The sequence below is a fragment of the Dermacentor albipictus genome, chromosome 8 (assembly GCF_038994185.2).
Source record: "Dermacentor albipictus isolate Rhodes 1998 colony chromosome 8, USDA_Dalb.pri_finalv2, whole genome shotgun sequence".
NCBI lineage: Eukaryota > Metazoa > Arthropoda > Arachnida > Ixodida > Ixodidae > Dermacentor > Dermacentor albipictus.
In genome coordinates this window covers 120,508,249-120,523,118 of record NC_091828.1, presented here as the reverse complement: position 1 = coordinate 120,523,118, position 14,870 = coordinate 120,508,249, and the positions used below count along the sequence as shown (strand labels likewise).

At 43.8% G+C, this 14,870-nt stretch overlaps 1 protein-coding gene across 1 annotated transcript in view; it reads right to left on the bottom strand.

Annotated features, from left to right (window-relative positions):
* Window positions 1-14,870, bottom strand: part of LOC139048572 (GPI inositol-deacylase-like) — a 29,684-nt gene that overhangs the window by 4,612 nt on the left and 10,202 nt on the right. The window contains exons 8-13 of the mRNA XM_070522987.1: window positions 11,961-12,168; window positions 9,731-9,800; window positions 5,397-5,556; window positions 4,282-4,375; window positions 1,591-1,681; window positions 561-731 (exon numbers count right to left, since the gene is read on the bottom strand). Of these exons, the coding sequence (XP_070379088.1) occupies window positions 561-731; window positions 1,591-1,681; window positions 4,282-4,375; window positions 5,397-5,556; window positions 9,731-9,800; window positions 11,961-12,168 (794 nt within the window). The remainder of the gene's footprint in view (window positions 1-560; window positions 732-1,590; window positions 1,682-4,281; window positions 4,376-5,396; window positions 5,557-9,730; window positions 9,801-11,960; window positions 12,169-14,870) is intronic.

Below are 14,870 nucleotides of genomic sequence, written 5' to 3'. Positions count from 1 at the left end.
TTGCGGGGGGGCTCGCATGCATTTACAGCTGTTGAGAGGGCATTGTGTCGACAACCAAGCAGTTCCAGGGGGCACTGTGGCAACACCAAGAATGATAGGCGTCTCTCGCATTCCTGCCATGTATTATATTTACTCGATTGTAATGTAAGTTGTGCAAAACCACATATTGTTTGTATGCCTTATGCTTCCAGTAAGTGACACACTATGTTTCCGTCACAAATGCAGTTAGTGTGCCGTGGAAGCTGTACAACAAACGCATTCGGGAAACTCCTCGTTCTGCAGTTAAGGTAAAGATCTGCGATCTCTTCTGCGTGATAAGTGATTCATGTATTGCGACTGTAACGAATGAGGTCTACGTAACGGCAAATGGCCCTAGCACGTTCTTATTTTCTGCTGTCACGTGGAATGCACAACTTTTTGTCTCTGAATGTAGGTCGTGCGACAAGTTCCTCTAGCATAGCCAGCGTTGCCTGCGATATGCGAAACGGAGTACAATTTACAATGCTGTATTTCTGTCTTCCAACAATAATACGAAGTCTTGTGGAATGTCTTCCACTTACCTGTTGAACACAATGGCAGATATGTAGGTGCTGCCTGTGATTAGGGTTCCCAGCACATAGACTGCCCCGCATGCAATGCAGTAAAGCGAAACGCGCAGCACCAGATTCTCCCAGGGACTGGTCGCGGCCATGCTGTCGATGACCAGAATGCCACCTTCTTCCGACAGGCTCCTGCGAATGCAAGAGTACGTCGTGCTGCCATTGTCTTTCACTCAGTTACCTGCTGCACTCATTTTTACTTGTCCATCTATTCGGTCACTTGACTGTCGCCCTGTCTAGCCGTGTACAATTCCTCGGTCTACATGTGCTCATTAAACGTTGATTCACACGTGGCCTTCAGCGGTTGCACAAGAGATTGAAACGGGGATTAACGAGGCTCTCTGCATAACATGAGAAAGCAATAACTCTGTAATAAGTGCAGGATTTGTATGCCTGCCACAAAAATAATTGGAGAGAAATTATGCAGATCCTCTACGCTGTGGGAATCAATGATATGCCAATCATTTTGTGGATAGCTCACTTCTAGCCTTGGCGCTATGCAAATTGTTACCAGATGCCACGTGTTCACGTAAGCTGTGAAACTGTGAGTGCGACGTGAGTGCATGTGGGATGACAACAACAAGACGGCATGATGATAGCAGCATGACAACAATGTCTGTGATGGCTTTGCAACAATGTCGAAGTGAATGGAATAAAAACAATAGCGACAACAATTGCTTGATGATGACAGTGCTACAATGGCATGATAGCAATGAGGATGGTAAGAACTATGGCACAACAATGATGGCAACAATTGTAGCACGACGATGGTGACGACGACGACGATAGCTTGATGACGATTGCAATATAAAGCATTATGATGATGGTGATAATGGTAATGAAGATGATGGCTACAATGGCATGACAGTGATAGTGACTGTGATGACTTATTTGTTGTGCTCTGATGCTGTACTGCAAATATGCCATTTTCCTGGATATGCGGCGAAACAAATGATCACATAGTTGATATCCGTAACATATTTGTACTCACTGAAAGAAGTATTCTGCCAGGCTGGCCAGCAAAGTGAGTTCCAGGAAGCTCTCAGCCTTCTGCAAGGCACAGTTGAAGTCCATGCACACACCTGTGGGTTTTTAAATGCTACTTTTAATCAGCAGTCCGCAACAAATCTCCACAAAGCACAGGTTAATATCAAGATCTTATATGAGCTTATGGGCTGACACTTGGCATCAATGTAACACCATGCTACAACATTGACATTGGCATGGTACAGTCGACTTCCCTTAATTTGACTTGACGGGTCGACGAAGTTAACTGAATTATCCGGCGGGTAGAATTAAACAAGACGCTGAAAAATACGTCGAATTAAATACATTGCTGATTTGGCCGATATTAAAACACCCCCAAATCAAACGCACGCCCGCTTTCTATGTGTCCAAGGTAGAAAACATTAAGGCTCCTAAACAAAGTAGAAATCTAACGTGAACCCCTTTTCCTTTAGCAAGAAAAAATCAGCGAGGGTCTAACATGTGTTGCATAGTGGCGGCCGTTTTCCTAAAGTCAGCTTCGCTGCACAATTTTTTTAAGGTCAGCCCGGCCGCCGTAGAGATGTGTTACGCAGCAAAGCATACAAATGACACAAAGGCTGTTTTTTGCCTCGCTATTGCTTGAAAATCATCCTGCGCTGGGATGAAAATGGGCATTTTCGACGGGAGATGAGGTGTGTTCAACAAATTACTTTCCCCAAAGCTTTGCCCAGACAAACGCTGCCACTTAAGTGGCTATTGGGGTCACCATAGGGTTCAGGTGCATGCAGGCTGGCTGGTCAGGGTCAAATTATCCAGCGAAGGCCAATTTTTAGGATCGAAATGACGAAAGTTTGGGCCCATAGAAATGCATGGGCACTGCCCGGGACTTGGGATTGTGGGATCGAATTAACCGAGAAACCAAATTAACAGAAGTCTATTGTACAGTATTGACACCAGGAATTCATTTGTTAACATGCTGTAATGGTAATGCTAAGCACAAGCATGTTAACAAAGCTACAACTTTCACAGTGGCCATCAATACGTAGGCATGCTCTAATGATGACACCATGCATCGATATGTCAGCATGCTGTAATGACACCAGGGAGCAACATATTGACAAAGCAATGTGGACAGAAGGCATCAATGTGCAAATACCTTATAATGATCATACAGGCATAAGCTACATGTTGACAAAGAAATAAAGTTGATCGCAGACATTAACATGTAAATGGCGTGCTATAACAATGGTACTAGGCACCCACATGTCACGATGCTGCGGTGCTGATTTCAGGCATCAACTCAAGACCAAATAACGATGTTGACAGCAGGCTTCAACATGTACAGTCACCCATACTTCTGTCTAAAACACTAATCAGTTCAGTGCTATGCAAACAAAAGACTATATCTGTACATTGCTGGCCACTTTGAGAGCCAATGCTTGTGAACAGAGGAAGCTGCAAGGGCACCAAGACAACATAGTATTTATCCTTAACCCCTTAGCTGCCGTGCCAAATTCTGAAAAAAATTTTTAGAGGTTAAAAAGAATTGCTGAAGGTCATTGTGCATTATTTTCTTGCCAAAGTTACAAGGAACTGAACATGTACACTTGTGTGAAAATTGACATAGACTTCCAATGAGTTAACTCGTCATCGGCACCAATGGACACTCGTGATGCCGAATTATCTCGTCATCGGCAGTTAAGGGGTCAAACTAGTATTGAACTAGCATTAAACTAGCCTTAAACCAGTAGTTGGCCTTAAAGCTATGTAGCTGTTGTTGTTATTCTTTCTTCCCACTGCCAGCCAGTGCTTGATCACTCTAGACAAGAACTGTGAACAACCTATCACTACTTGTTGCTGGGATAATTCGTTTATACCATTTCCAGTGTGTTGGGACACAAAGCAAAGTGAAAGAAAAAAAAAGTGAGACAAAGTTGCGAGTGACACTCTTTCCTGTCCTGCTCTTACGTCACATTGTTTCTAGCCCTAACACACCGCAATATGAGTGGACAACTGTACTTGTGCTATAATGACGCCATCAGATGTCAACATGTTAACATGCTCTGTAACGTTGACACCAGACACCGACATGAAACTACTACGAGCAATAAGAGAGGGAACGCGGAATCGCGTGGCAGATAGCTTCAAACCCAACTTGAGGTCTTACATGGCAGCTGCTGTCGAAAACAAAGTGGAAAAGCAGGCACTGTTAAGTTTGTCGGTAGCATTATTACTGTGCCAGGCAAATTCCATGCACTTCATAAAAGGTTTGTCACGGTCCCTTTAAAGGGGCACTTAAACACTTTCTGAACATAGTAGGACAATATTTGCAATCTATAGACAATGCTGCTAGGAACATGCTAGCCAAACATTATTATGCCACATGCAGAGGGGAACCCTCCCACCATTTTTCATGCTAGACTGCTTCTCTTCCCTATTCTGTGGCTTTCCAAACTCAATGCTATAACAGGTGTGGTGGCCCAGACATCAGCTTTAATAAATTTCTTCACCGATAGTACACTCCTTAAAAGGCATCGCACTCACTCCTGCATGTTGCTCAGCTTTCAAGAAAAGACGTTCCAGCGCCCCGTTCAGGCTAAGATAATTTATGAAACTAAATATAAGCTGTCTGGGCATCTCAATGCCGCTGAGATTCATGGCCAAGTCTGTCATGCCGAGGGCAGAGTCTGCGTACCTGAGGTGTGCACGGAGAGCAGCTGCTCGGCCAGCAGGGCTAGCGTGATGGCAACGCAGTACGAAGGCACCATGGTGATGTGTCGCCTCATCATCTGCGCCAGAGAGGAAGGGCGAGTTTTCATTTCTTGATCTCGCCCAATCGACAAGATACCACCGGGGCTGGGAATCGGACCCACAGCTGTTTGCTAAGCGGCAGAATGACATAGCCACCAAGTCATTGCAGCGAGTAATTTCAGAACATGACGGGCAATTATGAATAGAAGTCGGTTACAAGAGCGGCGGCGGTGTGACCAGTTATTCCTGAGGGTGGATTTTTGCGTACAAACTAGGGAATGGAAACACGAGAAGAGGCAAGGTACGTTTTTGTTGCCTACTTTATGCTGCAGAAACCCCACCGTCATAGATTACAGATATCAACTCCACGGTGAAGTAAGAGAGCGCAATCAACACATACGAAGCCGAAGAAACGGACAACGCGACTCGCAACAAGCAGTTTATTGAAGGAAGAAACACGTATATAAAGGAAACATAACTGCGCAATTACGAAGCTTAACAACGGCTGCTCCTTAGTGTGAATATTGAAAAATAATCAAGCCCAATGAAAATCAAACAGGACACATGATGCAGGAGCTGAAATGCTAAAGGTGATAAACAAATCACAAATTCAAGCCTCATTTTGTTTATAAAATTCATCTCTTTCTGCAATAAAGCCACAGAAAGAACACTCATGCACATAATTCTGGCAATGGTGATTTGGTTATCACTTTTACCATTTCGACGCCTGCACCATGTGTCCTGTTTGATCTTGACTGGGCTTGATTACTTCTGAATACTCACTGTAAGGAGGCAGCCTTCATTAAGCTTGGCGATTGTGCAGTTAGGTTTCCTTTATATACGTGTTTTTCCTTCAATAAACTGTCAGTTGAGAGTCAGGTTCTCCTTTTCTTTGGCTCCCCCCATCTGTTGACTGCACTCCCCTACTTCACCATGGAATCTCACCAATTGACCGACACATCTACCTTGCAACACATATCAACCCACCCACACCAGTGCACTGCTCAGAGAATACAGTTAAGCTTTCTATCATGCACTGTTCCTTCCGCGAGCGCCCACCTGTCCCAGGCTGGTCTTCCACGCAGCCTCGACACGAAGCTCATAGCTGCATTCAGGATCCAGATACAGGTGCAACTGCGGGGGCGGGCCATCGCTCGTGCCCGCACCGCTCTGCACGTGTACGAGCATCGGTGTCTCCTTGGGACCGCTGCGTGAACCCCTAGGAGAACAGACGGTGTGAAATCAGAACTACATTGCCAAGGCTGCCCTGCCAAGCAACCGAAAAAAAATTTTTGTAATTCAACAGTTTCAAAAAGTATATGCAATGGCACTTTGCAGTTTCAACACAGCACATAAAGATATAAAATTTTCTAAACTAAAGCTCCCTTTACAGACCCTGACAGATTTTGTAGATCATGGCTGGTTTTTCTGCTGTCCTGCCAAATAACTCAACATGTGATGGTGCATATATAATGAGTCAGCGTATGTGTAGTCATCCATACCATCGTGACAGATGTGCCAGTGACCGGCTATGTCCACTGCGGAATTATGCGACGAAACAGCAGACGCTACCTAAATCATCTTCACTGCAAGAAATATGTGCCTTCAAGCACATCACCCTTTTAATAAGTCAAACTGATTTCTTTGGATCTTCTTTCTTCCGTTTTAAAGCAGACAGCTTTCCTCAGATCTTTCGCTCATTTTCGTGGTTAGACTTTCTCCACCGAGGTCACATGCTCACACGCAAGCGAGTTGCGGGGCACCTTCAATGTCACAGGCCGACTAGCTCCTTGAGGCGCACATGTCGCCGTGCAAGAGGGTTGTAGTATCCGAGGGTTTAGACACTCCGGTCAGCGGGGGTGCTGCGTCTCTTGTCTCTGTCACCTGGGCTGACGGTTGCACTACTTGTTCATCGCCGAAGCCTGTACCGCGTACCTCATCGAGATGCACCCTTTCGTCTTGTCGGCTCAACACAAATTTGCTCAGATCAACTCTAAAAGTGTCTGGTACCTGCATGCTTTACCTTTTTTTTTAATATTTAGTGAACCTAGCATTGGAAGCCTTACCCTAGCACCACTCACGGCCTTGATCTTTTCACCTGCAGGGGTCACGTACAGCGTGAACTTAGGAGCAGGCAAATGGCCAATAATACCTCGTATGCCACCTCAATGTATCAAGGCTGCCAGAGCTGTAACCCAAACTATGTACACAGTGAGCCAGAATAATCGGTGGAGCTAAGGAGCTCGATTTACCGTTACAATAGGAGGTTGTGCTTTTGACTCCTGCCAGCAGAAAGGTGTCATTTCTCCCACTTTCACTTCCCTTTTCATTATTATTTCGACATTTCAAATGATAAAACAGCACCTAATTTGCCTGATTTTCTTTTTTTGCTTTATTCTGTTGGATTCATCTCATTTACCTACTTGTCAGTTTCTCAGTTGGAAGAGCTTGGCTTCCGTGATTTCTAGCTGGTTGCAATTCAAAATTAAATCATAGTACATATTTGGTACCCACCTGAATCACGTGGACAAGAATGTGACATGTGAATTACAGTATTGTGCAGAATTTAGACAGACTAACGCAGAATTATGCAGCATTTAAGCTCCTCAAAGTCTGGATTTAATGTAATCAAACAGGTTACTCTCTCAGACACTCCCCGTTGCTTTGTCATGACATGCTCAAACTTCCAAACTGCACCTAACCGCAAGAGCTTTCGGTGTGCATAAACCATAAAATAAGACGCATCAGCCTGAAATTGAGGGAAGCTGTGTGGCTGGGACCCAAAGAAAATGCACACTGCACCTTTCTATTCAAAAGTGCCATTCACTGGCTGCCCCTACATTTTGGTGTTTTGCAGATACTCCAATTTGAAAACTCTTGTGGTTGAGGATACAAGGTCATCCAATGTTTGAGGGAAACAACTTTTTTACTGTTAAATTTGGTGTAGGTTCAGCATTCCTTTCATTTTATTTTATTTCTATTAGTATAATGTATCGCCACATTCTTGAAAATCAGTTATGCAGAAGCCCGCAAAGTGGAGGAAAGTGCATGAGAGGTCAATCTTGCCATCCACCTAAATAGTAGCACGAAGCTACAAAGGAAACCCATACGAGTTTCTTCAGAAAGAAAGCCTCGCAGTTGGAGACAAAAAAAAAGAGAGAAAGTGGATGACAATCTATCGCTTTTGTCATTTTCTTATTGGCATTATTACAGGGGTGGGATTATTAGATTTTATAGCTGGAGCGGCACTTCACTCTGACCACTGATGAAGTGCGAGAAGGAACAGCATCGGAAAAGGGATTAGTACAAGAATGTGTCCCAGATATCAGTTATGAAGACCAGAGTACCAGCAAAAAGAGAAGCAAAATTATGTCGCGAGCCCAACACAAAGTTCAGGGCCGATTTCTGCAGCTTGTGCTAACACATGCAACGGATGCAGCGCACATAAAAATTCACAGACTAATCTTCTGCATGGAGCCTTTAACAAATGCCAAGGTGGCTTCCGTGCATTGCTCGCTGCTCGAAACATTGTGGTGGATGCATTGCTAAAATGTTGTTTTCACTAAGCCTTCTTCTTGGCCCACCAAAAGAAGTCATTGTCTTAACATTGTTCCTTTGAATGCAACGATTGATTGTTTTAGGTTTTCCTTTTTACCGCATACAACTGCGATTTGGAATGGCCTTGAGTGGTCCTTGCGTAAGTTATCAAGTGATGTATTTTCCAACCTATTACCTAATTATGTTCATTAATCAACTAGCTCTTCCTGATATTGTTTTTTTATGCGAAGCATATTACGAGAGCTCAACCCAGCTCCTCAGGCGCGGCGGTGTCGCCTTGAAACCACGTGACACCGTGACGTCACGACAGAGGAGAAGTGGCTTTGGCTCAACTCTTGCAAGATGGGCTGGGTGGGAATCGAACCAGGGTCTCCGGAGTGTGGGACGGAGACGCTACCACTGAGCCACGAGTACGATGCTTCAAAGCGGTACAAAAGCGCCTCTAGTGAATGCGGTGTTGCCTTAGAAACGAGCTGTTTCTAAGGCGTGCGTCTCTTGCTCAGGCGCACATTTCGTTGCCGCGCCGAACGCTGCTTTGCTCGACGCTCACCGCGTCCAATGCGGGGCGCGTAGTCGCTGCCCTGTAGCCCATTGTCTTACACCCCTTGGCGGGTCGACGGGAACGCTGTCGCGTTCCACTCTTGAAGGCGAAGCAGTAATGCATGAGTTGTTTCTTCGTCTAGCCGAACCAAATATAGCCAAGCAACAGCAGTTCACCAGACTAAACAGTGGTTCAACAACTAAAATAAAGGCTAGTATGCTTCGCATCCTGGGCTTAACCTTACCTAAGCCACAGCCATTTTTTTTTCTATTGTTTCTTTTCTTTTTGCCACTCAAATGTATCCTTCAACTGATTGACATATGTATGCACTCACTCCTGCAATATCTTGCTATGCCAGATGGCAGTATATGTAAATAAATGTGTGGTTAAGTCTGTTGCTATCGCTTTCATACATTCCTACCCATCACATTGTTATGGGAAGGAATATCAGGAGATTATTTACAAGGAGAGCGTGTAGCACTAAAAGACAGCAGCCAGGGCTGATATCAGATTGAGCATGGGATGGATTAAAAGAATTGTGAGGTTTAATCTCTTGAAGCTACACGGTAAGCTATGAGGGACGCCACCGTAGTGGAGGTCTCCAGATAAATTTTGATCAGCTGGGGTTCTTTAACGTGGACCTAAATCTAAGTAGACAAGTGCTTTTTGCCTTCCACCCCCATCATAATGCAGACACCCCAAATGGGAATCAAACCCTCAACCTCGTGATCAGCCGCAAAATGCCACAGCCACTGAGTTACCACAGCAGATGCAAGATGGATATAATGCTCTAACTGTGTCATCCCCTTTGTGTAATAACATCTTTGCGTGCGAGTTGTACCAGTTCATGGGAATATGAAGGAGGATGGTGAAAGAACGAACGAACCTGCTAAAAATGCTGAGCGCGAAAAAAAAATGCCGAAAAGGAGACGAGACTATGATGGAGCCCTCTGTTGTTGTTGCCTTGTCTCCTTCAAGGTGTTTCTTCCATGCTCAAAATGCTCAGTTCTGATCATCACCAACCGTCCCAATGGAACGCTGTTTCAGATGAGGAACAAATTACCTGCCCTGTAATCATGATTTTAACAATGCCAAATATGGCCAGCCACCATATTTCGAGCTGTCGTCCACTGCGATAAAACCAGCTTGGCACTTCTCTAAAGGACATTCTAATGAGGGATATAGCTTCCTCTCTTTGCTGGTACTGCAGTTTCGCATGCTTTTCAAGTGCAGTTAATAACATAACAATGTCCAACTGCGCTTAGCAATGTCAACGTGATTAGTGCCTGCATACACTGGGTAGCGGATGTGAAAGAAGAGGTCCTCGCTGCCCCAGGGGACCAGGAATCGGACAAAGCCGTCACCTTCATACAAAGAGGAGGGAAAATAAAAACAAAAAGAAAAGACATTAGTCAATTTAGACACAGTTGCAAATGGGAAAATGACACATTCGACTCTATAAGACTGGCTGACATTTGACACCGAGGTTGACAGCAATCACGAGGAAAAGAAAGAAAAGAAAGGCATGTGTGTATTGAGAGAGGGAAGAAACAGCTCACAGACAATGATGAATAACAAAAAATTATCACAGTGTCGCCATAAGGGCGAAGCAATGAATGCGATAGCAACGTGTTAGAATATTACACGAAGTTTAAGACTCGTAGCTGTAGTGGTAGTATGAATTGAAGTAAAGGTAAGCTAAGTAACAACGAGCTGTCGTGCCAAGGGTCCTCAGTTTGGATGCTGCCACCAGACAACTTCATTTATGTTTATAAATTAAAGCTCACGTCTTTCTTAGCCACCTTACCGCCACGTTTCCATATCGGGTGTGTCTCAAACCTCTTTACTGGGCCGATCCCAATGGTAGTGCACGGCCGCGCCAATAAAATTACATCATTTTCAGGTTTGAGCTCTGTTTTTGTTTTACACTTTTAGTATTTAAGTCTGAGAAGATTTAAGATAAATGGCATGCGCTGTCCATGTTTTGTTTCGTGACATTTGTTTGTGGGCAGCCATTCTCAAAATTCTGCGGAAATATCTTGTCAAAAATGTAAGATCTGGTACGAGCAACTTTAGTGATGGCAATATAATTGCGTATAGCACATGTCATTTATCATGGCTTGGCATATACCTAAATATATACGAAACCTCGTGACAATGCCGACAACAAAACTTTGCTTGAAGTGTCCATATAATTGCTATCGCTATAAAACACGGATAAACACTACTGTTTTTTCTCAGCTTTTTCATTTGTGCACTGTAAACCACAATAAATGTATATTACACAATATTCCACCATGCACATATGCACATATGTATTTCACAGCGAATAAGTGTAACTTGCCGGAATTCCCGTCTTTCCCTTCATGACATTTCAATCAGGTAAATATAGCTACAAGCAACCTCTGGCAAAAGTAAGTTTACTGTAAACCCCATTCCCAATGCACCCCTTAAATTTCCGTGAACTTTGCAGTTAATAAAACTCAACAAAACTTGTGGGCATGCAAGATCTTTTGAGCAATGGATATGACCAGCCCTGGTAAGAAAAAAACAATACGTGAAATTGAGTAGCCGTAAATAAGCGCAGCATGCCTGTTTCACAATATGTTTAGGCCACAGAACTAGTTTCAACCTGTATGTGTATGTATCACCACTTACGGGATACTAGAGGCATAGACACAAGCAGCTGCACTGGTAACAATATAGTGAGATGACAGGTTTATTAACTAGCACCAGCAGAAATAACTATTAAATGAAACTATACTTATACAGCTGCTGGCATAATGGCATAGTAAAGGCAGAAATAGATATTCATGAACATATATTAGCTCCTCCTTATAATTTCTCAAACTTTAGTGTGCCTTCTCGCGGGATTTGATCCCGTGAGAAGTCACTCCTGCAACACAAAAATTTCAAGCACGTCACAGCTGAGCAGGTTGTCACAAGAGGTCGCCACCACCACAGTTACTCCCATCTGCACCTGCAGTATTCCCTAATTCTGTTAATGATAGTATAAACATACTTTCCAGCGTAAGCTCTCCGGGTGCCACTATAGACACTGACTGTTTCGAGCACGCACTACTAAAATTGCGGACATATCAGAGCATGGACTACGACAAGCATGCACTGTTTCAAACGTGTACTGCTCCAAGCTTGCATGAGCACCTGTTCAGAAGCACTGGCAAGGGCACAGTACCTGCCTTTTACGCTTGCTTGTAACAATCCACATGTATATGCTTCAATCTACCCGAGTGTGGTCAGTTGAAAAGCCTATACAGACAAGTTAAAACACCCTATCACAGGTAAGAACATATTGCTGGGCTTGTTGATCTGTCATGGCTTGCAAACGACACCACAGAGCAGAAAGGCCAAAGAGCCGGGAGACATCAATGTGATCACAATGCACCACGCGATTGTGTTAATTTCTCCGCATTTGTCATTTGTGTTTATCCACGTTGTCTCCATCACTATGAAGGGGTTTTACTGCATTTCTATGCACAGCTAGACTTGGGCCAAGACCACACCTTCTGTTCCTGTGCGGCAGATCTTTGATTGCAGGATAAAGTGGTAGGCCTGCCAGGGATGCCACAGGCCGTGGAGGCTCAGGTTGTAGAAGGCCGCCCCCTCCGTCAGCGGCACCGTCAGAAGCACTTTGGAGGAACCCCACCACGGGGGTAGCCTGACATCTCGCCACCGCTCGGACGACTGCAGACGCTCGCCCACCACGGTCATCTGTGGACACGGCTCTGTCCCGTTAGACCTCGTGCCATGCTCTACAGCATTGTTAGGTTTTAGCATTCAGTTTAAGGATGGGCGAACAGTAAGTTTCAGGTTTGATTCAAATTCAAAGTCAACAGTAACTCCGGTCTAATAATTTAGAATCGAGTGGTTTGGGCAGTAGTACTCTTGTGTGCTACATAATTTGGTGAAGCATTTAATATAGTTAGGCTGGTGCAAATACCAATTTTTTTTGTTCGAAGCAAATAGTTGTGGTTCTTGTGTAAAACATTGACACAAGAGCCAGGAGTTGACAAAATAAAGAAGTAGAGGGGTTGGGGGTGGGCTTCGGTTGCAAAGATTGAAGCGATTTCACCTCACAGAACAGTTTACTTTTAGTGTTATAATTCAGATATTCTCATTCAATAACTCAAGTTAAACATTTTTACAGTGGCAGCAGTATGGGCACCAGTAGAGAACATTTATTTACACACTTTTGCTCGGTGTAGTGGTTCAGCATACAGTAGAATCTCATTTATATGTTTTGGAAAAAGCACATGAGAAACACATACTGACCAGAAAAACAGGATCCAAAGCAACTAAAAAATATGACAGACTCAACTGCGGTTGACATAAACGTAATGCAAAGTGTTGCAGCACAAGGTACGAGAGACGCCAATGCGCATTGAGCTGGTGGGGCTTTGGCAGCCCGAGGTGCGTTTTGTGATTTTCCTATTGCTTAGTGTTTTAAGATGGCGATGGGAAACCGAAATGAAATTAAACTGATGGGCGAGGTCGGATGCTGCCGAAGCGAAATGTGACACTCACATCTCGCTGCCTGCAGCAGAAAACGGTGCTGCATTTGGGTTATCGCCTACTAAAAGCGTACGGTACACTTCCAACGGCACTGCGCTCCATGCACTGTAAAACAGACAGGTGAAGATGCTTATTGCAATAGGGTTGGTGGTGATTGTGAATGTAGCGTCCGACAACCCAGGAGGAGATTTGCTGTTATCGGAATACGAAACTGATTGCATGTTAGCGCTTTCACGCAAGACGAATGGGCAAATATTGCAGTAAAGCTGCTGCTGTGGGCAGCTACTGTTCTCCATCAGATGCGCTTCGCACATTTTCTTGTTTACATGGGATCTAGCTGCCCGAAGATGGATCGTATGATCGCAGTTGGGCGATGTACTGAACGCTGGTGGCGAGAGATCATGTTTTCCGAAAACTTATGGAACGTTCAAAAATAAGCATAACTCTAATGGGGCACTTTTTTTTGTTCTTGATTGAGAATGTTGGCGCCGGGAAGTCGTACATAACAAGGTCGAATCAATGAGGTTTTACTGTACTTGAAATTTGTAACACTCCAATTCACAAACAAAACCATTTCTACCAAATACAAGGGCAGGTTAATGTGTTCCGCTCTGCAACAGTTCTAGGAAAAGAGCTATATTTAAATGTATTTGTCCTGTAAAAAATTTTGAGCCAGCAATGTTTCGCGAGTGTGCCTGATTTTCCGTGTGATACGAGGTCTAAAACATTTCGGTAAGTCTAAGGCAATACTATTCCCTGCAAGGCAGTTAGACAAAACTCACAATCAACTAATATTTTTCTGAGCAATTGTAAGTACTGAATATTGTGTTGCCACATTGCCAAAGATGGTGAGTCAGTCCTTCTGTATTAATTAAAGATAACCCGTACTGGGGTGGGGCATTCTATAAGCCTCCACCTAGTGGACATGTCCATTCCATCTGCTGATGGAGTTATGATTGGCTCGGCTGGGGTACATGTGAGAAGGCGACAGCTGCTCCCAGCCAATCAGCATTTCAACAGCAACATGTCCATCAGATCGACAATTACGGAATACTCTCCCCGCCTTCCTTTGAATGCACTCCAACTCTCCAATATCTTCTTTTTATTGTGGAACTCCCAGATAACAGTGGCACATTCAAGCTTTGCCATAATGAAACAAGTGTAGGATAATTGTTTAACACCAGGAGATGTCGATTTGAGTTTTCTGTTGAGCAATCACAATTTACATATTGTTGAAGCACAAATAGAAGACATGTGAGGACCAGACGAGATTGTTGCTCAACGTAACAAGGTATTTGCATTGGAGAACTTATTCCATTATCTCACACCTCGCAACTGAATGTGTATGTACACTCAGGTTCTTTTTTTCTTGTTACTCTTACCGACACACTTTTAGTTGTATTCAGTTCCATGTCCCAACAAGCACATCATTCATCAAATGTCTGTAAATTTTGTTGTAAAATCATGTGGTCATTAACAGCAGTTCATGATAGAAAGGTTAGCAGAATATCTCCTAGATAAAAAATATGTTGACGTCAACATTACACATTGCATCTACAAAATGCATTTTCTTTTGTTTTTGTTTTCCAATATCATTTCTGTTTACCTTTCAATAAACGTCAGATGAAAGTAGTACCGTGTTTGTTGCACCTTCTTCCTTGCCTATGTTTTTTTCGTAAAGCGTTTTTGCAAGTTTACCATAAATTACCATTGCGGCCAAGTTCACACCCTGTTATGTTAATGTTTGCTCCCATGCAACATAAAAAGTAAGGAAAGAAAGCAGAAGCATTTAATTGATACAGCAGCACAGATAGTGCTGACACTCCCATCACTTCTACAAACTCAGCAGCCTGAAGGTGGCGCCACTGACATTTGATATAACCGTACACACCAACATAAAT